We start from the raw sequence: 23,635 nt of genomic DNA, 5'->3' as shown, positions 1-23,635 counted from the left end.
TAAAACTTTTTTAAGTCATTTTTTAAATGGGTAAATTATATGCATAAAGCAGAACTCTTTTTCTGATCACATCAATCCTATTGTTTTTTTTTTTCTGGGGAATACGCGTGACAAGTTCCAACAAAACGTGCCGTTCTCCAGTAATCTCAGAGCAAACACTGCTGCATGACGCACCAGTCGGGCCGGGCAGAGACAAAGCCAGTGCGCTTCAGTCGAGCGACAGACGGGAGACTCGTGACTGCGAGGGTTGGATCATCTGCAGATGAAGCTGCACAAAGAGCCCAGAAAGGAGCAAATAATGATGGTTTTTAACTGATCTTGGAAGGTTTCTCTGTTGCGAGAGTTTGTATTCTAACTGCTGCAGAAATTCAGAACCACAAAAATCCAAAACAAATATTGTGCTGAATCAACAATGTGTGTATGATGTGTTTTTGTTTACTTTCAAACAACTGAACATTTTATTTTCCTTTTAAGATATAAGACTTTCCTGTAGATTGAACGAGATACTATAAAGAAATAAAAACGTGTTTTCATTGCACAGGTGCAGGCTAATAATTGGATAGTTGCACAGCCAGAAGGGAGAGTATAATTTAAACATAATTTGAAACACATGCAGACCAGGATTGACTCTTAGGGTCAGGGCGTTACAAAATGAATCATTTACCCCCAAATCAGCTGTTTTTGTCAATTGACATCTATCCCTTTCCTGGACAAAACCATCAAATGAGCTATTGGTGCCATTAACTATATGTGCCTGGTGGATTATTTTATTAAGTTGAAGTTTTTGTAGCAATATTTAAAAAGTACAAAACAACCGGTACTGTGACAAACCGGGCTGGATGAGGAACCAGGTTTATCTTCCTCCTGGTAAGGAAGGTAAAATCTCCAAACCAAAGAGTGGCATCTTTGTTTTCACCAAGTCTCCACCACAACCATTGACTCTCATCTACAAGCCAAGTGGGTGTTGGGCATTGATGCCAGAAAACTGAAAATAGGAATTTATTGGGTCTTTCAGTAGGATGATTCAAAACATACAGCTAAATCAACACAGAAACACAAAAACGACCCACAGCCGTCTCAGTCTGCAGCCTAAATCCTGAAGAAAAAACCAGGGGCTAAGCTGAAGAGAAGAGAGGACCGATGAGTCTGGATGAACTGGTGCAAAGAGATGTTGTCCAAAATCTCTCTGTATTCTCCAAACTCAGGAAATTTACCAGAATTCAGAGCTGTCTTATTGGCAAAAGGGAGGTCATACAAAGACTGTTTTTATTTTACTCGATTTTAATGTTGGATTTTTTAAAATTTTATGGTGAAGTTACTCCAATAAAACGGATTTAAATTATTTTGACATCTCTTTAGGAGGACTCTGAATCACAGGATGAGAAGAAAAAATATGTTGCATTAAACTTTAAAATCACACGCTGCTACATTAACAAGCATTCACAAAGGTAATAAAGCATTTATTATAAAATGTATTACACAGTAAAGTGTCAGAAGTAATAAGAACATGGCATTCATTTTAGACATGCTAAAACAGAACATAAATAGCGACAAAAAGACTTGTGCAATGTGGCGATTAGACCAAAATCTCCCCATCGAACAGAAACCATCTTCAGCTGTCCGTCAAATCCACTCGTTTCAGTTGAATTTCAGTTCATACAACATGGTGTGCTGTGTTTTCTCTGAAACACGACAAAAAGGCAAACATTTGTCCCCCCTTCCCCCTCTGTGATCTATACAAGGCAACAACACAAGGATAAATCAGTGAGCAGTTTCAGGCACACAGCGTTGGCAACGACAACACAAGAAAACCTCGTCTCCACACTAGTTCGGGATGTTTCATCGTATCATGCTTTTGGACCCACGATGTCTTATTTAGTTATTCCCTTCACTACATTCATTCGCCTCTCAGTATTTGGACCACAGATAAGAGAGGTTTGCTGTGTTGATTGGCAAGTTGGAGCTGAGAGACAACCAGCCTTAAAAAGCTTAGTTTGACTCTGTCAGATGATGAACACTGGAGGAAGTGAAACACAGGAAACACTACAGCCGTTCTTAATAAACCTGTCCTGATAAACCTGAACCTCTTGGGAATAAAATACTCAACATAGAAACTCTGAAAAATGTGATATTTCCTGTTTTATTTAGAGAGCAAAAACTTTACAAATACCGGCTCACAAAGTGACATTCTTGCCTTCAGCAACCATTGCCCACTGATGCCGCTCTAGCTCGTTTGCTGAGCCGGCCGCTCTCCAGCTTCATGTTGTAAAAAGACAAAGTGAAAGAAGATGTGAAGCGACGCGTGGCTGGCCCAAACCCATAGTGATACTGACAGAAGCTCAAATGTAGCTTGATACAAGGTAGCGTCAACACCACTGTGCAGAAAGAAAAACACCCGACACTGTGGACGGTAAGCTTGAGTGACCGGCTGCTCAGTTACTTTACAGCAAAGTAGAAAACATAAACTGAACTAGAAAACAATCCATCTTATTAGGTTAGCTTTTCTTTATTTTGTGGCACTTTCTATTTAAAGTCATTAGGATGAGTGCATAGCTTGTTGACCCTGAAGCTCAGCAGAGTCAAAGCCAAACTCCACCCTGTCTGCCATGATCATTTTTAATGTCCGCAGTGTTTTACAACTAAAACAAGTAAATTAAATTAATAGTATTCAATAAGACTCCATTATTAAAGAAAATAACTCAAAAAGTCATCTTTTTGTTGGAAGAAAGTGGCTAAAGCTAATTGTGTTGAAATGAAAAAAAAAAAAAAGTCTGGAAATTGTTTTATTTATTTTTTTTTTATTACAGGTCCCAGAATTTACTTAGAAATTTTAAAGACTGTTTACAAACTACATTTTAGTTCTAATTCGGTCTCAGTGCTTGCTGTAAACATTAAAGGCCCTGTGTGTCGATTCTACTGACATCTAGAGGCGTAAATTGAAACTGCAACCGAGTGAATCCTGTGCCAACTTCCAAGCCTGATAAACTACAATGACAGCAAAAACATGGAAAAAACCAGAATCTTTGGTTTGTTCTCCTCCGGGATGGTCTAGTGACATTCTGGCGAAGGAATGAGGAAAATTATCTGCGGTTGGTTCAGATTTAAAATATCTATAACTCAAGATATTCATATTTTTACACAACTCCTCACAAAAAAAGAGTGTATCTCTGAATATTGTTTTGTTTAAGTCAGAGCAGTTTGAAGACTGAATCCAAACAAGTAACAATAAAGCGCTAATAAAAACACAACCAGACCAAAAATTAAGCATTAAAGCAGCTTCAAAACAACAGAATCTGACAGAAACAAAAGAGAATGTCATCTCTGATGCCCAAAATAATAATAAAAAATAATGATAATTGTGGAATATTTTTAGAAATAAACCAAAACATGTCGTTATATAGAGTAATTAGAGCATTGCCTGCCATTATTTGAACTGTAACATTACTGTTGGCTCAGTTTAACACACCAAAAATGAGAAATATATAAAAACAGCCAGAGAAAGAAGAGCCCAGCAGCATGAAACTTTTTCTCCAGGGCAACATTTTAAAGAAAACAAGAAGGAAATTATGGGACCTGTAAAAAGGCATCACCCAGAATCATCATTAAAAATTAGGGATGTCCCGATCAAGGAATTTCTAAGTGATGTGTCAAAAACTGATACGAAAATCTTCCAAAACGTGTTGCTGATTAGCTGTGTATTTTTGTCATCCACAGCCAAACGAGATATGTGGCCTAATTTTATGTGTCTGGCTTGCAAAACTGTATTAAAGGTTGTGCATATTGATGTCACGACTCTGGGAAGAGTTTTCCACAATTTACAATGATTTATAGTGAAAGAGACTGTACTGGCTGGTGCAACCTGCTGCCTGTCTGCATCACATGACCTGCTCAGTGATGTTCTCAGATATCCCCAGTTTTTCTCAGGAGAGAGCAGCTGAAAGAGTCATTAACTTGTATGACCCTCAACCAGGAACCTCAAGAAATAAGTTAAAAATCAAACGATCAACGAGTCATATCAAAACAGAAAGTAAACATTTGAGCGTTAGCCTAGCACTTTAACTAACTGCTTCGCAGATGAGTCTATATTACGAACTTTAAAAAAAAATAAAAAAAATGTTAGAGCTTTTCTGTAACACATTGTCAGAGTATAACAGCTTTCCTAACCTGTGTTGGAGCAGCAGAGCCTCATTGGTGAGGAAGTTAGGTGAGTTACTAAAATACTAAGGCAGTCCATGAAATACTGAAGCAACATTTGTCATTTTACTGCATGTACACGATATTGACGTTTATGAAGCATCGGGCCCGGACTCTGTATCAGCAAGTGTTTATTCTAGAATGAATCAGGACGGCTTTAGGGGCAAAAATTCTGATTGGGACATTCCTGTTGGCCCAAATTCTTCCAGCAGAACTGAATCTTGAATCTGAATGAAACGTAGTTTTTTGATTTTTTTTCCTAAGCAAGATTTGGGTTTCAAAACGTTCCAACCTTTAAGCTGCGTTTCCAGTCTCGGATTTAGATCTTTAGATTTTTGACTCGGTTGGATTTCTGTTTTACTGCTTTAGTGTCAACAAGGCACAGTTCTTCAGATGTTTGAAAAGAACTACTGTCATAACGAGATGCTTTGTGCTTTTAGGGAGGTAGAAGGCCCCGAAGGCACTCTGAAAAATGCTCTTCAGTTATTCATTAAACACCAAGATTAACAACTAAACAGAAAAACAGTGAAACGAGAGACAGATAATATTAAAAGAGGTGGCAGCCTCCTACAAAAACACTGACACAGAGAGTTCTCAGGTCTGAACTGTGGGTGGATATGAAAGAGGTCCAAAAAACATCCGGCTGCCAGCTTTTTCTAAACTCCACCACTTCTTCATGTGGAGAGATTGTTTAGCTTTCCTATTTTGACTTACTGTGCAGCAGAGTAGGAGGAATATTAATAAGCAGCACGACAAGATTAAAAACACAGGATTTCTCTTTGGAGCTTGGTGCTTCGACAGCATTCATACTTGAGGGAAAGGTCAGCTTTACAGGTGTGGAGAGGGCTCAAACGCAACATCTGGATCTAATAACAGGGTCAGAGTTCGTAAAGATCAAGCAGCTGGACTAATGATGCACTTCAATCATACTCATGCCTGAGCCTGTCCGGTTTAAGCAGGAGTCGGGTGCTTCAGATTGACGTTTGGTGAGGAAACTGCGCTGATCCTCAGCGAGATATGACAGAGCTGATTGAGTTGTACGATGTGCCGCCGTTGCAGGTAGGGGGGTATCCGTTGAGGGCCCCCGTCAGCGCCTCCATGTTGACCCTAAAAACAGGAGAGGCCTTAAGGAGGAAGTCCGCCGCATCTCTGCGACCCAACTCCCTCAGTTTAGTCATTAGCACACCAACCCTGCTGTTGGTTCTGTTGCTCCACTCTTGCAGCAGCGCCGCTGTAGGGCTGGGCAGCAGCTCGGCCTGCTGGGAGTCTGAGTCCGGATTGCCGTTTGGAGTCCCATTGCTGTGCTTGGCCACCAAATCTGTGAGGCCGAGGTTCATGGCCAGCAGGCACCAGTCCTTCCCCAAGGCGTCAGGGGGGTCCAGCATGCGGCACAGCTTCCTTCGAGCCAGCAGAGGCACTTCGGATATGTGGATATCCGTCGCCAGAGTCCCCTGCTGGTAAACCTCAGCGCAACCAAATGCAAGAATGCTGCTGAAGCTCTCCCGGTAGCCGCCCATGGTGTTGGTGAGCGAGGATTCCCGTTGGATCCGAGCACGGCAGAAATCTTTGGGTTGGTAGACCATGATGGGGGCGTGGTGCTCCCGCAGCTGCTGAGGACTCAGGTAATATTTGGCTGTTAGGAGTCCAGGCAGAGTGGAGGCCAGCAGGTTCTCTGTTATACTACAGATGGTGTCCAGCAGGGTGTAGCATTTGGCCCGCTCTGTATCATGTCCGCGCACTTGGATCTCAACGCCCTGCCCGTGGTTGACCAGCAGTATTACGGCCTCCACTCCTGCTTGGCTCACTTTGGCTCCGTTGGTCCACAGATGGATGTCTCCGTCAGAGTCCTCCCCACCCTCTTCCTCAGGCTTCTGCTGGTGACTCCAGCGACACAGGTTCACCTGCAGCTTGTGAAACATGCCACACGGGAATGGAGTGAGGTGCTCTGCGGGGACGAGCCGAACCCCGCCGTAGATCAGCAAATCCTCGTCCTCCTCCTCGGTCCAGGAGCGGTGGAGGCCGTTCGTCTTGATCAGGGCGGGAACGTCCACCATGGACGGATTGGTGATGTCACGGGCGCAGACATCCATGGCATCCAGGATCTGCAGCAGCTCCTCAACATCACTCTCTGGGGCCAGAGCCTGCACCTCCTCCAGCCTGTAGCGCCCCCTGTAGTGGTGGATCGCCTTCGGGGTTTCCACAGAGAGCAGTTTACCAAGGATGTTTGTGCAGAGCCAGCGAGGCTCGAGCACAACGACGTCCTGCACCGTCTCACTCTGCATGATGTTGATCTGTGTGTTTGAGGAAAAACATGGAAATGGATGAATGTCAAGAGTTGGAGCTTAACAGAGCAGGTCAGACGTTTACCTACACTGGAACGATTATACCACAAATGACTTCCATGAGTATTCAATTCAACAATAAGGTGCTCAATTTTGAATTCATTGTGAAATTTGTCCATTCCACACGGGGTCAAAAGTATACATACAAGCTTGTATATTTACAAACACCCCAACTAACATTTGCTTAACATTCCTTAGCAAGTTGTTGAGAAGCCACTCATTTGCACAGCCATCAACAAGCTTCTGGCATAATTCTGGATATTTGACCCCTCTTCTAAGCAGAAATGGTAAAGATAATTTAAATTGGTTAGCTTTCTGACCTGCCTTTTAAAGAAACGCTAAAGGTTGTTAATGTTGTAAAGGCTCAGAGTCATTCCAGAAGCTTAATGATAGCGAGAACTTTCCATTTTAGACGTATAATTGGGATCATTGCCCTGTTGGATAAAGGTTTAACCAAATGATCCAAACTATCACTGCTGATGAAAAGAAATAGATTAGGATTTGTAAGAAACACCAAAAAATCATCGAGGCTCAAGCCTTGTTGGGACACTGGTGTCACTGTCCAAAGTGAGGCAAGTTTGGCGTAAAGACAGACTGTGTTGGTGCTGTTTCTTTGCCAGTGGATGTAAAACGGAAAAACGAGCACTACCACCAAACTCTGCAGCTTCACCTCAATTCAACAGCCAGATGGTTCAAACCTAAACACAGGTGGATGTTCCCAGGGGCCACGACCCAAAGAACACATCAGAACTGGTTTCCGTGTGGCTGATGTGATGCATGCAGAGCAGGAACCAGAGGGCAAAACAGTATCTAAACTGAGCCAGGCCAGAATACTTGAATCATTTCCTGTTTTTAAAAATTGAATAAATAAAAATAGAGGCTGACACTAACCCTGTACTGTAAACCTACAGCCCCCGAAACTACCTTGTTGAACATTAGTGGACTGTACTTAAAAGCAAGGTATGTAACCAGAAAACCACCCAGTTTATATGATGTTTGCCAAATAAAGTTGCCAGATATCAGAATCTGTTTTATTGGCCAAATTTGTGCACAAAAACAAGGGATTTGGCTTTATTTGCACTTTGCTTTCAACTACATTTTAAACAAAAATGTCCATCCAGAATTATACCAGAAGCTCGTGGACAGATACAAAAGGTTCCTCTGTGACCTGCTAAGGGACAGTCTGTAGGTAGACTTTTGACCCTGTGTGGATCAGAGCAATTTCGCAATGACTTCCAAACTGAGCACTTAATTGTGGATTTGAACATTCATTGAAGTCATTTGTTGTATAATCAATTAACCACCCTGGAAATGGAAGGATTCAAATGCATCATCACAAGCACAGAAAAGGAACATGTGGATTATATTTTCATGCCGAGGATGTAAACATCTGACCGCCACTGCTAATGTCATTATTGGCAAAGAGCTGCAGAAGCCTGATAAAACTTTTGTTTGCTTTTCTGAGTCGAGTCATCTGGTAAACACATGGTGACAAAATGTTCCCTCTGAGCGGAGATTGGGTAACTGTTTACCATTAAAAGCTGCTTCATTTTTTTTCCTGAATCAGCAGTGCGCCCTGGTGGACATATGTGGTACTGACAATGAGCTGATAACCACAGGACTTTAATGAACTCTCACCTCCCCCATGCTGTGAAGCTGCATGGCAAGTGTTCGGAGGTGATCTTGGCTGACCAGCGGGTTGATCTGCTCCTGGACGTCGTTGACAAACTGCTGCCACGATGTGAGCTGGTTCGGTCCACTCAGCTTCCTCCAGGACGGCAGGGCCGCCAGCAGACGCTCCGAAAGCTGCGTCATTGGACTGCACCTCTGCAACAATGGAGAACAGGAAGGTAAGAGCATGTAACCTTCTCCTGAATGATTAACAGGTCAGAGAGGAGGACAAAAACCTGCTTAAAATGCATGAAATAGCAGCCTAAACCTGCCTCCAGATGCGTTGAATGTAGAATAAATAATTTATTATTTTCATCGTCTGGAGAGACCATTTTCAGTTTCCTCATTCTTGCTGGTTGCAGATTTACCATTGTACAAGAAAACTAAATTACTTTAAACCATAAAAAGTATTTTCAAGTGGTTCGTACATTTTTTCTCCAGAAACATTAATGTAGTTGCTTTCGTATTCACACAGAAAAAATGAGGATGTGTCTGAGGATGTTTGCAGAACTCACAGAGATGATGTTGGCGCGAAGTTCCTGCAGGTGACTCCTCAGCAGCTTCAGGTCTTTGGAGTTTGACGCTCCGGTGTCCATCACAAACAGTTTGTCGCTGATCTGCAGATCGTTCCCAAACCTGGAATTGAGGAAAAGATTGATGATCGTGACGTGCTGTTGGTTCACCATTTGGGACCAATCAGAACCTCCATTTTTATAATTTTCACTTATAGGAGAAAACTATTTTAAAACAGGAGCTTTGTTTCGTGCTGTAGTTTGCTTTCTGACCTGTTTCTGACTTCCTTGAGCAGTGCTTTCTCTTTGTCGTAGCTGAACTCTCCGCAGAAAGTTCTGGTGATGTCGGCCAGGTCGGCGTGAGTCGCCACCAGGACCACCTCGAGGGGCTGCTGGATCCGACCTCCAAACGCTGGTCAGACAACAGATGAATAAGGCATCACAAACATCAGCATCTTTACAGACAAAATAAAGTCTGTTTTGATTGAATTTACATTGTTTAGGGTATTGCTCTCATGTTTTTACACAGAGCGGCTTTAAAAGTGTATACACCACTGTTAGAATCCCAGGGTTCAAGACTGATATCAAGATAAATCATTAGAAATGTTGTTTTTACACCTTTAATGTGACATAAATCCTGTACAATAAGTGAAAAACAAAACTCTGATGGGGGAGGGGCTGTAAAAATTAAACAACGCAGTAAAACATGGCTGCATAAGTGAGCACAGCCTTTAACCTAAAACGTTGTTGAAGCACATTTTGATTTAATTTCTTCGTTCAGTCTTTATTGGTAGGAATCTGTCGGCACGTCACATCTCGACTTGGTAACATTTGTCCAATCTGCCTTGCAAATGTTCTGAAATTTATCAGATTCTGGTTCTGAAGAGGGCTGTGGACCAGAGGTGTGACAACATCTCTGGTCCACAGCCCTCTTCAGAACCTGGATCAGATCCCTCCTCATCTTCAGCTTTGTACCAAACACCTGATGAGTTTGGGTCAAAACTGACTGGTTTTTGTAATTGGAACCCCAGAGCATAATGATGCCACTACCATGTTTCACTGTGAGTATGGTGGTTCTTGGTGGTGATGCTCAGAGCCAAATGTCTTCCAGACTTGGGACACTAAAGTGCCTGTTTGGTTCCTTTAACCTGTAACAGTCTCCCCATAAGGTTTTATGAGATTGTCGCCAGGCCTGGGTGTTTTCTGTGAGGGAAAAGGACGCTACTTCTTCATCCAGACACATGGAGAGTACAGAAGATCGATATCACATGCAGAATGTAACCTGTAAATAGCTGCAGCTCCTTTAATCTTAATGTCTATGCTGCATTTTCATTCATTTTAGAAAAATATCCAGTTTCAGTCACTGTTGTCCCATATTTTCTCCAATAATTGATAACCATCTTCATATAACCATGGTATATACATATTTGACGCTGTACAACTGTTTTGACCCTTCTTCTGACTGATACCTTTGCACAGTGGGACTACTTTCACCTTTGCTTTCTCTCTGGAAACAAACGTGAGGAAAATCCCACCAGGACAGCTGAACTTTATGTCTAGTTTATCAGATTCACAACAACTGAGGGCGAATGAGAAGAATGACTGCTGAAATTAAAGGTGCTTTTTCAACGTTTTAGTTTACGGGTGTACATACTTATGTAACCTGGTTATGGCAAATTTGATCGTTTTTCGGTTGAATTGTACAGGTCAGAGATGGAAAACGTTTGGAAATGATTAGTTATGGTCCGGGAAACCTGGAATTTAAACAAAACTTTTGAAAGCCACTGAAAATAAGGTAATCTTGTAAAGTACTTTAATAAATCTGGTCTCTGTGGCAGTAAATACAGTCTAAGGCTGGTCTCTCCTCACCGATGTTGTCCTGGGGTGGAGTGAGGGCCTTCAGCAGGTTCAGCCAGTACGTGATGTGGCCCAGCTGGGTCTCGTATGGCTCCTCAAGACTGAACAAGACCAGGTGGATCGCTGTGACGTCATTGGCTGCAAAGTAGTCATAGGAGCAGTGGTAGACGGGGTTTCCTGAGAACTCCCATATGCTGAAATCCCCCACACCTTCAGAGAGAGAAGCATAGGAGATGGAGATGATCTCACACTTTCTTTAATAGATAAAAGAATATATATCTATATATCTAGAAAGTTAAGTTGTAAGATATACATTTGAGAAGTAAAAATCTTTTTTTCCTGGGTGTTATTTAAGTTTTGTGAGTCTCTCACCGTGGATGTTGGCATGCTGGATGTCAATAGCCTTGGTGGCCTGCTCGTCTGCTGTGGACAAGGCGTTGTGGACGGGGGAGAAGACCTCCAGGACGCCTTTGGTCAGACTGGGCTCGAACATCATGCTGCGACTGCGGACGCTCACGTTCTCACAGCCAGGATACAAGTTGGAGATGCTCACAGAGACTGCGGAAGCATATATTTCATGTAAGTCATGAAAGAACACCATTCATTAATAAGGTTCCATCATTTTTGAATAGCAGATCAGCTTCGAAGGAATGCTTGTCATGAACTCTGTTTCTAATTTCCACCAAAGATTTCCAATTGGACTGAGATCCTGGTCAAACAAAAGGAAATTGCTCTTTCCTTGATGGACAGAGAACCTCGTTTTCTTCTGTTGAGGATTTAATGCCGCTTCTAGTTTGTCTTTTCTAGACGTAAAAAGAAACCCTTGGAGGATTTCGAACAGTTCAGCCCCAAAAATTGGCTCCTGTCTCTGATCATTTGTCTTTCATTTCTTTTATTGTGCATATTAGTCTAGACCTTTTAAGCAACATCTCTAGCAACACCATGTTGATTTTCCTTCTTGAAGGAGTTTTATGATTCGTTTCTTTGTTTCAGTTGGCAGCCATGTTGTTGGGGTCATGTTTCTTCTCAACTATCCAGCTGCAGAAGCTCGCCAACTCTTAACTGCGGACGTATTTGCAGAATTGTGGTTGTGCAGGTATTTGTTTTAGAAATGGCAAACTTTAGGAGGATTCCGTAATCTTTCCTCAATATTTTGTAATTAAATAATCTTTTCTCCACTAATTGATCAGAAAAAATACGTACTTGTGTCCTTTATTATTTTTAGGGAAATGTGTTACAAGACCACAAGGTCTAGCTTTTAATAAATGTTATGTCATATTTGGGTAAATTATTTTTATTGCTTAAAAGAAAAACAAAACTACATCCTGCAGGAATAGTGATTACAGAGTTTTTAACCAGATCCTTAAGTTTTGCGTTTCATCTACTAACTTCAAACTTTGAAACACATGGGGGCGACGTTTTACTGCAAATAAATCCACTTTGCAGACTTAATATTTGAATTTCGCTCACGGAGCAGGTGAAAAATCTTTTAAACTGCTACAGGGCTTTTACTTGTTTAGGGGTTCATACAGCCTTACAGCAGAAAGGAAATACGGACAGCACACATGATAACCAGTCGGCTCCTTTAAAAACATCCAGCTAAATTTGGTCTGACCCAAGAGGAAACCCGAGTGAGTTGACAGTTGGGAGCGTAAAATGGGAGACTATATGCCATTTATTACATATTGATAAATCGTGTCATAACACATTTATTGTCAAGGATGTACGCGCGACACTGTCACATTCAAACAGCATACAGAATACAAAGATGAGCACATAGAAAAAGGATTGCCCACTGCAGTCTGCTTTCAACATACTGCTGCTGATTTAACATAATCAATAAAGTTAATTACTGTTGTTCTTCCACTCCCTTCAGCGGCTAACCCGGCTAGCAGAGAGGATGGGATCAGTAACCTGATACGAAACTGATGGATATCAGAGCAAGGAGCACGTCTGTCTGGGAGGTAATGGCTCAGGTTAAAGTTGGGTTCATACTCTGCCAGGTTAGACACAGAGCACTAGGTGTGCATGCTTTGATTGGCTTCAGTTCTTCCACACTGACTTATAAATATCGAGTCACCATCGCCCAGCTGAATTTTAGGTGCCTGGCCCAAAAGCACTTCAAACATGAAGTCTTCTTTAAGGAAATATATTTCTGTCTGGACACAGAAGAACAGAGAAACATTTATGTTTACAGCAGACTATTACAATATGCAGGTGTCAAGGAGAGGCTTTAAAACACAAGCACAGTTGGTACAGGAGTCTATTCCTCTTAGGACTGATTCAATTCTATCATTTTATACAAAAAAAGGACTGCGAGGAAAACACTCGAAAGGAAAAAAAAAAAAAAAACGTTCCTCTTCAAATAATCAGGACGTCAGACTAACTTTTCCACATGTGGGACGAGTTGTTGGAGATTAAAAAAAATGTAAACAAACACATTGATTTCTAACTGCAGGTTGAACATTCAGGTGTTGGGATGCATGTTGACTTTAACTGGTTGAACCAAAAGTCACCTTCAAAGAGTCAGATTCACCTCACTTCATTTAATTTCTGACAATATGGTTGGATGTCCTGAAGTTATCGTTATTTTAGGGTCTTCTGCAGACAGAATGAACAAGTCCTGTCATATCCTGGTTAGTTGTGTAAAGTAGTCCTTACTTTGCTGTATCTTCATCATGTGAATGCTTTTAGTGCTTCACATCAGAAGATGCAGCTTTTAATTCTTTTAAACCTGCAGATTACCAGTTCAGCTTTTTGATGGGGGGGAAACGAATACCAGTTTTTATTTATTTAGTCAGTGTTGGAAAGGCATAACAACAAAACACCTGCTTGACTCCCAACCAACTATCAGTTACCTGCAGGTTTGGAGTTGATGGGGGAGTTGGGGTGTCGTGCTGCGTTGGTTATGCGTGACGTCCTCCTCCTCCTGAAGAAGCTGCGCAGGATGCCACATTTCAGAGATTCCAGCAGGGTGCTCTTTCCAGCGCCTGAGTGTCCAAACAGCTTAAGTTTGATCCTGGGTTGGACAGTCTGATTGGGACGCAGCTGCTGGATGTAGCTCGGTTTGTGGTTGTCCTGGTTCCAAGAATGAAATAACAGGAAGAGGAGTGCAAGAGAAAAAAAAAGGAATCACTGACATTTGTCTGCTGTTTAAAACAGGCATTGATATTTACTTGCTTGTTCACCTTACTTCTTTCCTCCACTAAATTTTCCATTTATATGCTTGGATTCAGCACTCAACGGCACGCTTCTTTAGCAAATACCTTTTGTGGCTTAGTCTCCTTGTGGACAACTCAAGTCAGTGGTCTTTGCCATGATAGCATAGGCCATAACTAACAGTTGTTCTATTAAAATGTATTTTTTAATTGGCCTTATGCAATATTTAAATTTTCTGAAAAACTGAAATGTGGCCTTGAATTAGCTGTAAGCCATAACTATCATAGTCAACAGAAATAACATCTGGCTGTACATAAAAAGCATAAAGAACAGAAAATAAACTGTTTTTAAATGAATCTGAATGCTTACGGCCTAACTATACTGTACACTGTGTAATGAAATGCCTCTTTCCCGTCGCTCTGTAATCCTGCCAGTTAAACATTTGTTAACAAGTAAGATCGTCTTGTAACCATCCACCAGATGAGTCACCCATCATAAGTGGCCTCCAACACTCTGAGTGGTTGTGTGGGATGTGAAAACACTCCACACTCCCACCTGGGTTATGCTTCTGCATTCAGTAAATGCAGATTTTATTTCTGGTGATTGTGGTTCACCTTGTACAAGATCTACCTCCTGGAAATAAGTTGAGGTTGATCCCAATGTGCTCTGTTTAGTTAGAGCAACATGTTCTTAGCCTTGAGAAGTAACTCTTTCTATTAAATCCGGTTTTAAAGTGTTAGAGTGTCTTAAGTTAGCTCAGCATATGCAGAGGATGACTGTTTTCACAGTTGCTGCTTTCATGTTTTCACGATCTGCTCTGAATCTCAGCAGGTTTGCGGGGAAAATTATTTATCTTAATATTTCAGATTTTTCCAGAGTTCTTAGTCCTTTTTAGACAAAGTTAAAAAGTGTAACTACAAAGTGGTCCAGCTTTGAATATGTAATCTGTAAAAACCACAAACAAGGATGGAAAGAAGAATGGATGGATACCAACCTTTTCGTTACTTATATCCTTTATGCATACCTATCCGGACCTGGAAAATACCTCTACTTTATTCCATACTTCTCTGGACTCTGTAGGAACCCTGCTTGCATCCAAACGTCTATGTGTTATGATAGATGGGGCTTGTGCCAGACTGGGAACGCCGGAGCTTCACAGAAACTATGAAATTCATCTTCCAGCACCCAATTATTAAATCAAACATGCTAACGTTAAAAACTGGCCATGGGACAGTGGCCAGTTTTCAATGTTTTTGACCCCCATCGGTTCTAAGGTTGTCCCTGCACCAACAGAGAAAGATATTTGTATTTCCCCACATGTGTGGCATAAATATACAGTGGCTGAAGAATAAGCAGAGTCAAACTTCTTTAGGTTCTTTGACTTAGGAATTCTGAGTTGTATCGAATGACAGGAAAGGTCTAAATATCTACAATGAAACGCAGAAAACTGAAGTTCAGTCTCTCCTACCGTAGATTTCTGTGCATTATAAGAAATCAGTTTATCTGCATGAAGATGTAAACCTGTAAAATCACGGAGGCCCCTGTTTTCTTGCAGCTCAGTGCAGCCTGTATGTGTCGAGTAAAGTGCTATAAACGTCTTTACTTTGGCAGATTGTTAAAATCTAACACGTTTCTATCTTTGTCTCAACACCTCGTCGTCGTGTTGAGACAGTGAAACCTGACTCGGCATCATCTTCATCACCTGCACATCATTATACAATTAGTCTTATATTGCAAACTACTTCTGGACATTTAAAATCAGTCATTCAAATAACTTGATTGTTTTATCTTTCAAGTGGTGAGTTGTTTGTTTTCCATCTTTACCTTTTTAAGCTTTTCCAATAAATCCACTATGTGCTCATGATGATCAGATGAAGCTAAATCCTCGGCTGTCTTTCCATCCTGGAAAGGGTAAAGAAATAAAGGAGAAAACAGATTATCCCTCTAATTTTTGTCTGTTTAACATAACATATTTATAATATATAATGTTTTATTCTCCATAAACCCAACAATCAGATAATTTATAGTCCGTTTTATGTTTTTGTTTATAAAAGGAAAGTCAACGTTAATCAGCTGCTGACAAAACCACATAAATAATTTAAGGCTTCATATTCAATATTCAATGGATGGCTGTACCAGCGGTTTTCTGAGAAATCTTCTCATTTTAGACATTTATATTTGTTTGTAGAATTAACAGCTAAAAAGAAAGACGGTTTGTGTGAAAAATGATTACGAAAAACAAAACAGTTGAAGAAATATAAAATAGGAACTGTTGGAAATAGGAACCACTTGTTTGCTGAATATTGGACTATTTGCACGTTGCTGGACGCCACTATGCCTTTCCAACGTCATCGGCCATTTTGTACCGCAGGATAGCCTGTTCCTACAAATCCCAGCGGGCACCGCGGCTGATAAGACAGGGCGTCGCAGCCCTGAGTCCACCGCCAACTATATAACAGAGTATGAGTCAGCCCACCATTTGCTTTTCACGCTGGAAACCAGCAACTGAAGCGCATCATTCTGGAGAAGAAGTCCCACGTGGATTTCATTTATTCTCCTTGTTGGCCAACGGAAAAGAAAAATTCATGAAAGAGGTTTCTGGAATAAGAAGGCCAGAAATTTCACTTTGCCGATCGAAGACGTGAGTTTAACACGTAGCAGAAGAAAAAACCCCTCACAGTGGTTTCAAGGAGACGGATCGCCACCTTGTTTTGTTCCAGTCGACTGCTGACTGTCAGATCATATTTTTCCCTTTCGCCAAGGAGGCCAAAGGACGGAGATTGACCGCTTTCTTGGAGTTTAACTGCGGTCGCGCAGAAACTCTTCACCCCCCTTTTCTCTCTCACTCGCTGCCCCAGAAGGAAGACTTTGACAAGTAAAATCCACCCTTTTATTTTCATTTCTTTATTAGGAATAGCTTGGGCAGGGTAGAGTAGGGTTTTAGTGCGATGTAGAATCGCCACTTATAGTCTAATGTGTTCTGAATTGTATGTGCATGCCCTCTTATTGAAACTTGATTACTGTTGATTTTTGAGGCACACTTTCTGGCGGGCCGCTTCCCAAAACTCCGTTCAACACCATATTCCTTTGTCATATTATCACCTTTGCCATAACTGCTGGTTTGATTCCATACACACCCACTGCTGTTTTGTTTTATTTTGTTTAGTGAGATATTTTTTTTTCCTTTCTGTGTAGAACTTTGCATGTTTGATTAGGTGAAGATTATTGAATCGGAAGAGCGAGGGAGATCAGGCTTTTGATTTAATAAATGTTCACATAGATAAAGAGAAGTCGTTTGTGTTTATTTTGTGCAAGAGTGATTTGTCAGTTAAAATAAGGATAAAGTTCCACACGTTTCGGCAGAAACAGTTGATTAAACAGTGACATCTCCGGTAATAGTTATCAATTATTACTGAGTATTTAACCGTTGTAATTATAAAAGGCGTTGAGCCACACTTACAACACCAGAAGACATCTCTGGTTTCGATTCATAAATGAGGATTTTTGGTTAAGAAATAGATTTTTTTAATTATGATTTTTAATTATAATTATTGATAAATATTAATTAATCAATAATCATAATCCCAACAGAACGCTCCAATGTTGCAGCTGCTTTGTTTTTATTTATTTATTTATTATGTTTAAAAATTGTTACCACAAATGTGTATAGGGTGTTTTTGTTTTCAAAACATGGCAACTTAGGTCTCTATGGTCTTTATGGTTAGCAAGACGCAATACTGGATGCAAGATTTTTCCTTTATTGTTCAATTTGAACTCTGACTTTAACTGAGGCTTGCAGAACTTTAGATGTTGTTCTGGGCTCTTTTTTGACCTCTTGAATGAGCAGTCAATGCACTCCTGGAGTAATTTTTGCATGCTGGCCAGTCCTGAGAAGGTCCACCACTGCTCCATGTGTTCTTCAGTAGTGGATACTAGCTCTCTCTGTGGCTTTGCTGGAGTCCCAAAGTCTTAGAAATAGTTTTGTAACCCTTTGAAATAAATAAACCTGCTTCGGATTGTCAGACAGGTTTTGTTCATGTGATTTTTTTGATTCTTGAGGTAGGTGTGTAGGAGTATTCAAGCCAATTTAAAAAGGAGAAAATCACATTTTCACATAGATCGACATTGGTTTTCGCTTCGTAACTTCCCATTAGTGCTAAACTGAAGGGCTATTTTACACCTTTTAAGGAATCTGGATGGCATTTATTTGGTCATCACTAATTCAATACCTAGAATACTAGATAATGCACTACATAGTTATGCATTTAGGAGACCCTTTAAAACCCATATTTAGGCTGATGACAGCTTCATTCTGTCTGTAAAAACACAAAAAATTGGTTTTTGGCATTAAGACATAAGACAGAAATGACATCTGTGAAAACACCAATAAAAAAAAAAAAAGACATTCTTGAATCTTTTCAAAAATGTTGTCTCTTTCTCTGGAACCAAATATCTTTTGAGTTTCTCAGTGACGAAGATGATGATGCAAATTTAAAAGGTGAAATCTCATTCTTTCTGTCCGGCTTCTTTAGATTTCATTTAATGTGTTACGACCCGTTTTCTTCCCAAACAAACAGACACATAAAAACCACATTTCTAGTTTTAAGGCATCCTTCAGAAACCGAGCCATCTGCCACTGTCTGGCTGAGTTTGCTGATCCAAACGAAGAAACTGCACCAAGGGTCTCAAATCCCCGAGCATTACAGCAAATCTGTTACCAAAACACCCCGACCAGTGATTCACTTATGAGTAAAACAGCTAAACGTCTTTCAGAAGCCTTGGTTGCTTAATCTTTTAGTGGTTTTCATTTTTCTCATATTAATGGAGGAGAACAGAAACACTGAACTTTATGTTAAAAATCCAAACTCTGACCACTTTAATGTCACAAATTTCCTCAGACTGCTACAGATGGCACGGTGTCACAATCACTACTACTGATGCTTTGCAACCACAGATGAACATTAGGCTTGTTGTTAATCACACAAGTTGGAGGGAGTATCAGATCACCCGTGCCATTACATAACTGTTGCTACAGAGAGTTTAAAAGGGGTGTGGTGGCCTAGTGGTTAGAACAGGAGGTTTGTGCTCCAGAGGGGACACAAGGAGCCAGGTTCGTATCCTACAGATTACCACTCTGGCAAGACCCTTAGCCCCAGAATGCTCCGCGGGCGCTGCACAATGGCAGCCCACTGCTCCCTGTAAGGGATGGGTTAAATGCAGAGGACAAATTTCGTTGTAATGTACATGTGCAATGACCAATAAAGATGATGATTATTATTAAAAGGATGAGGAATAGTTATTTCAGCAACCTGACTTGGCTTCAGGTCTGAATATAAGACATTTATTTATTTTAATGTCAAATAAAAGGGGACAATCTCACAAATAAAACATGCAGACACTTCAGCTTGACCTCCTTCTGCAGGATCACTACACAACACAGGCTACTGGATGATGAATTCTAAATTTCAGTACGCACCTTCTAGATTAAAAATGCATTTCACATCAACTGTCATACAATATTAACCACAAGGGCATGGAGGGAGATAAAGAAAGAAAATCTTTGTGCAACATCTGGGAGTGGAGACATTCACATTCCTCAAAATACTGGGCGAGGAGGAGGAGTAGCAACCATCTTTCAGTCTGATTTATTGATTAGTCCCAGACCAATCAATAGCTATAACTCTTTTGAATATTTAATCCTTAGTTTTCCTCATCCAAATTGCAAAGCACTAAAACCATTTCTGTTTGTTGTTTTGTACCGTCTATCAGGCCCTTACTCTCAATTTTTAGATCAGTTTTCAGACCTTTTATCTGATTTAGTGTTACATACAGATAAGGTCATTATAGTGGGGGATTTTAACATTCATGTTGACACTGAAAGTGATAGCCTAAATATAGTGTTTAATGCTGTCTTAGACTCAATTGGCTTTGCTCAAAACATTAACAAACCTACCCACCTTTGTCTTCATTCTCTGGACCTTGTGCTGACATATGGCATTGAGTGTAAAGACATAACAATATTTTCTCATAACCCTGTCCTGTCTGACCATTTCTTAATAACCTTTGAATTTAATTTAACTGAGTACTCCACACCTGAAAGAAAATTTCATTATAGTAGATCATTATCAGACAATGCTGTAACAACCTTTAAAGAATCTGTTCCACTTTTAATTTCCTCATTATCACTGAAAAGCACAGTGGAGGGCAATAATTCTGTTTCTGCACCTTCACAAATTGATTCTCTTGTAGATAGTGTTTTTTCATCAATGCGTGATGCATTAGACAATGCAGTCCCCTTGAAAAAGAAGGTAATTATTCATAGGAGGCTGGCTCCCTGGTTTAATTTAGACCTACGTACTTTAAAGCACAATGTTAGAAAATTGGAAAGAAAATGGCGCTCTACACACCTAGAGGATTCCTACTTAATCTGGAAAAATAGCCTACTGTTGTATAAAAAGTCACTTCACCAAGCTAGAACAGCTTATTTCTCATCATTAATAGAAGAGAACAAGAATAATCCTAGGTTTTTCTTTAGTACAATTGCTAAACTTACACAGAGTCATAGCTCTGTTGAGCCATCCATTCCCTTAGCTCTCAGAAGTCATAACTTTATGGGATTCTTCTTAAATAAAATTGATTCTATTAAAAAGAAAATCTTTGACATACTCCCGAAGATGATTACTTCATCCTCAGCAAGTGAGATAACATTGGAAATAACTGCAGAACCTGATTTGTGTTTGGACTGCTTTGATCCTGTGGAGCTTCCTGAGTTATCAGAAATATTAGCTTCATCTAAACCTTCAACTTGTATGTTAGACCCAATCCCAACCAAATTATTTAAGGAAGTGTTTCCTCTGATTACCAGCCCATTTTAGATATGATTAATCTATCTTTAGTAAATGGATATGTACCACAGGCTTTTAAGTTAGCTGTAATTAAACCTTTTGCTTAAGAAACCTTCGCTTGATCGAGATGACTTGAAAAATTACAGACCTATATCCAATCTTCCATTCTTATCTAAAATTCTTGAGAAAATAGTTGATAATCAAATGTGTGAGCATTTACACAGCAATGACCTGTTTGAAGAGTTTCAGTCAGGTTTCAGAGCTCATCATAGCACTGAAACAGCTCTGCTTAAAGTCAGTAATGATATTCTTATGGCCTCAAATAATGGACTTGTGTCTGTTCTGGTTCTGTTAGATCTCAGTGCTGCATTTGATCCAGTCGACCATAATATTCTCTTAGAAAGGCTGGAATATGCTGTAGGGATCAGGGGAACAGCGCTAGGCTGGTTTAAATCTTATTTTTCTGACAGATTCCAGTTTGTTCATGTAAATGATAAATCATCTTTAACCTCCGGGGTTAATTGTGGAGTACCACAGGGTTCAGTACTTGGGCCAATTCTCTTTACTATATATATGCTTCCAATAGGTCAAATTATCAAGCAGCATAGAATAAATTTTCACTGTTATGCTGATGATACTCAGCTTTACTTATCAATAAATCCTGATGAACCCAGCCAGTTAGACTACAAGCATGTCTTGAAGATATAAAAACTTGGATGACTTTAAATTTTCTGCTTCTAAATTCAGACAAGACAGAGGTGGTCGTCATTGGACCGGAGTCTTTAAAAAAGAAACTGCTTAGTCAATCACTTAACCTGGATGGCATTAAATTGACCTCCAGTAATAAAGTAAAAAACCTTGGTGTTTTTACCAGGACATGTCATTTAAATCCTATATTAAACAGGTTTCTAGGATTTCCTTCTTTCACCTCCGGAACATTGCCAAAATTAGAAATATCCTGTCCAGGAATGACGCTGAAAAACTAGTCCATGCATTTGTTACTTCAAGGCTGGACTATTGTAATTCGTTACTATCAGGATGTCCACAAAATGCAGTTAAAAGCCTTCAGCTGATTCAAAATGCTGCAGCAAGAGTTCTGATGAAAATTATAAAGAGAGATCATATTTCTCCTATTTTAGCTTCCCTTCATTGGCTCCCTGTTAAATCCAGAATAGAATTTAAAATTCTCCTCCTCACATATAAAGCCCTTAATGATCTAGCTCCATCATACATCAGAGATCTGATTGGTCCATATGTTCCTAACAGAGCACTTCGTTCTCAGACTGCAGGTTTACTGGTGGTTCCTAGAGTCTCTAGAAGTAGAATGAGAGGCAGATCCTTTAGTTATCAGGCTCCTCTCCTGTGGAACCAGCTCCCAGTTTTAGTCTGTGAGGCAGACACCCTGTCTACTTTTAAGGCTAGGCTTAAAACTTTCCTTTTTGATAAAGCTTATAGTTAGAGTGGCTTAGTCTATCCTGAGCTATCTTCCTTATTTTTTTTTACCTCCGTCTTCTTCCCTCCCTGTTGGTTGGAGTAAGGGGGAGTCAGGTTTAGCCTAAACCGGCTCAGTTATGGTTGAGGTGCAAACACACCCTCCATTTCTACTATCTGTATGACCCCTTCTCTTTTCCAATGGTTATGGTCAATCTGACAGAGGGAGGTATCCCAATCGTAGTTTTTAGTATAACAATGACCATCAGTGGGCTCTAGATGGACAAACTGTCTACTTTTAAGGCTAGGCTTAAAACTTTTCTTTTTGATAAAGCTTATATTTAGAGTGGCTTAGGTTATCCCGAGCTATCTCTGTAGTTATGCTGCTATAGGCTTAGGCTGCTAGAGGACATAATGACCACTTTCACCCTCTTCGCTACATTCTCACACTACTCTCCAATTTTGCATTATTTGCTGTTATTTCAGCTTTTAACTTTGTTCTCTCTTTTCTCTTCCTAGAAGCTACACCTGGCCTGGCTCTGTGTCTGCCTGTGACACCTTTCTGGAGAGGGGCATCGTCCGAGCTTCTGCTGCCAACAACTTAATGCTCACCCTCTACTGATGATCCACATAGCCCTGTCTTTTAGTGTTTAACCCTTTCTCTCTCTGCTCTGTTCTCTCAAACCCCCAGTTGATCGTGGCAGATGGCCGCTCACACTGAGCCTGGTTCTGCTGGACGTTTCTTTCTGTTAAAAGGGAGTTTTTCCTCTCCACTGTCGCTACATGCATGCTCAGTATGAGGAATTGATGCAAAGTCAATGCCAGTGACTGTCCACTGTCTCTACATGCTCAACCAGGAGGAGTGAATGCAGCAAGTCACTGACTGGATGCAATCTGCTGGGTTTCCTTAGATAGAAAAACGTTTTATCCAATTTGAATAAATAACTGAATCTGACTGCACTGTTCAATGGTTAGGATTAATTGGAATGTATGTACCTGACTTTTGTGAAGTGCCTTGAGACAACATGTGTTGTGAATTGGCGCTATATAAATAAACTGAATTGAATTGAAAAATAATGAAAAATGAAAATAATTGAACATTGCAAATCATATTTACAAAGAACATGCAGATATTGTTGGGATTAATACATACAGATTTTCAAACCTTCAAGCAGAAATTCAAACTTTACTATAACTCTGGAAACTAATCTTGTTAAACTTTTCTATTATTGTGTTTTTAGCAACAACTCATAAAAATAAATACTTTTACAGTTTAAATGTTAACTACTTCCTCATATTTTGATGTAATATCAGATTGTTTTAAAAGTAAATATTTCAACTTATCGCAGTTTGATTGGTCCTGACTGGTGACCAGCTGGCTGGAAACTCAAACATCCAACCTTTTTCTGATTAACAAATCCACCATAATTAAGTGCTATCTGGTCACCATGGCAACAACACTCTTCAGTGTGGAAGGTGTTACTGTGGGAAGAAGACTCAATGATAGTTGGGTACTATCAACGAGGTGTTTACAAGTTTAGATGTTAGAAGCTAAAATGGAGTGAGACTTCAGCAGACAGCAAGAAAGCTACAGCAAAGTGGTTTTGTTTATCCTTCTGCCCTT

The 23,635-nt window shown here is 40.3% G+C and overlaps 1 protein-coding gene and 1 long non-coding RNA gene across 4 annotated transcripts in view; one reads left to right on the top strand and one right to left on the bottom strand.

Annotated features, from left to right (window-relative positions):
• Nucleotides 1-1,439: 1,439 nt before the first annotated feature.
• Nucleotides 1,440-23,635, bottom strand: part of dapk1 (death-associated protein kinase 1) — a 98,815-nt gene continuing 76,619 nt past the window's right edge. For 2 of the 3 annotated variants that reach the window (XM_047381302.1, XM_047381303.1), the window contains exons 19-26: nucleotides 15,560-15,637; nucleotides 13,435-13,654; nucleotides 10,949-11,134; nucleotides 10,589-10,786; nucleotides 8,993-9,131; nucleotides 8,723-8,843; nucleotides 8,175-8,363; nucleotides 1,440-6,485 (exon numbers count right to left, since the gene is read on the bottom strand). In XM_047381302.1, the coding sequence (XP_047237258.1) occupies nucleotides 5,202-6,485; nucleotides 8,175-8,363; nucleotides 8,723-8,843; nucleotides 8,993-9,131; nucleotides 10,589-10,786; nucleotides 10,949-11,134; nucleotides 13,435-13,654; nucleotides 15,560-15,637 (2,415 nt within the window). In that variant the 3' untranslated portion in view covers nucleotides 1,440-5,201. The remainder of the gene's footprint in view (nucleotides 6,486-8,174; nucleotides 8,364-8,722; nucleotides 8,844-8,992; nucleotides 9,132-10,588; nucleotides 10,787-10,948; nucleotides 11,135-13,434; nucleotides 13,655-15,559; nucleotides 15,638-23,635) is intronic. The other variant, XM_047381304.1, reaches the window with a different exon arrangement.
• LOC124877791 lies at nucleotides 11,028-22,589 on the top strand. Its single transcript, XR_007040604.1, has 4 exons — nucleotides 11,028-11,155; nucleotides 11,570-11,672; nucleotides 12,453-12,540; nucleotides 22,531-22,589. It is a non-coding gene; the product is annotated as an uncharacterized LOC124877791 (long non-coding RNA).

The sequence above is a fragment of the Girardinichthys multiradiatus genome, chromosome 12 (assembly GCF_021462225.1).
Source record: "Girardinichthys multiradiatus isolate DD_20200921_A chromosome 12, DD_fGirMul_XY1, whole genome shotgun sequence".
NCBI classification, from domain to species: domain Eukaryota; kingdom Metazoa; phylum Chordata; class Actinopteri; order Cyprinodontiformes; family Goodeidae; genus Girardinichthys; species Girardinichthys multiradiatus.
Note: the sequence above shows the minus strand (reverse complement) of the source record. Positions and strands in the feature narration are given on the sequence as shown.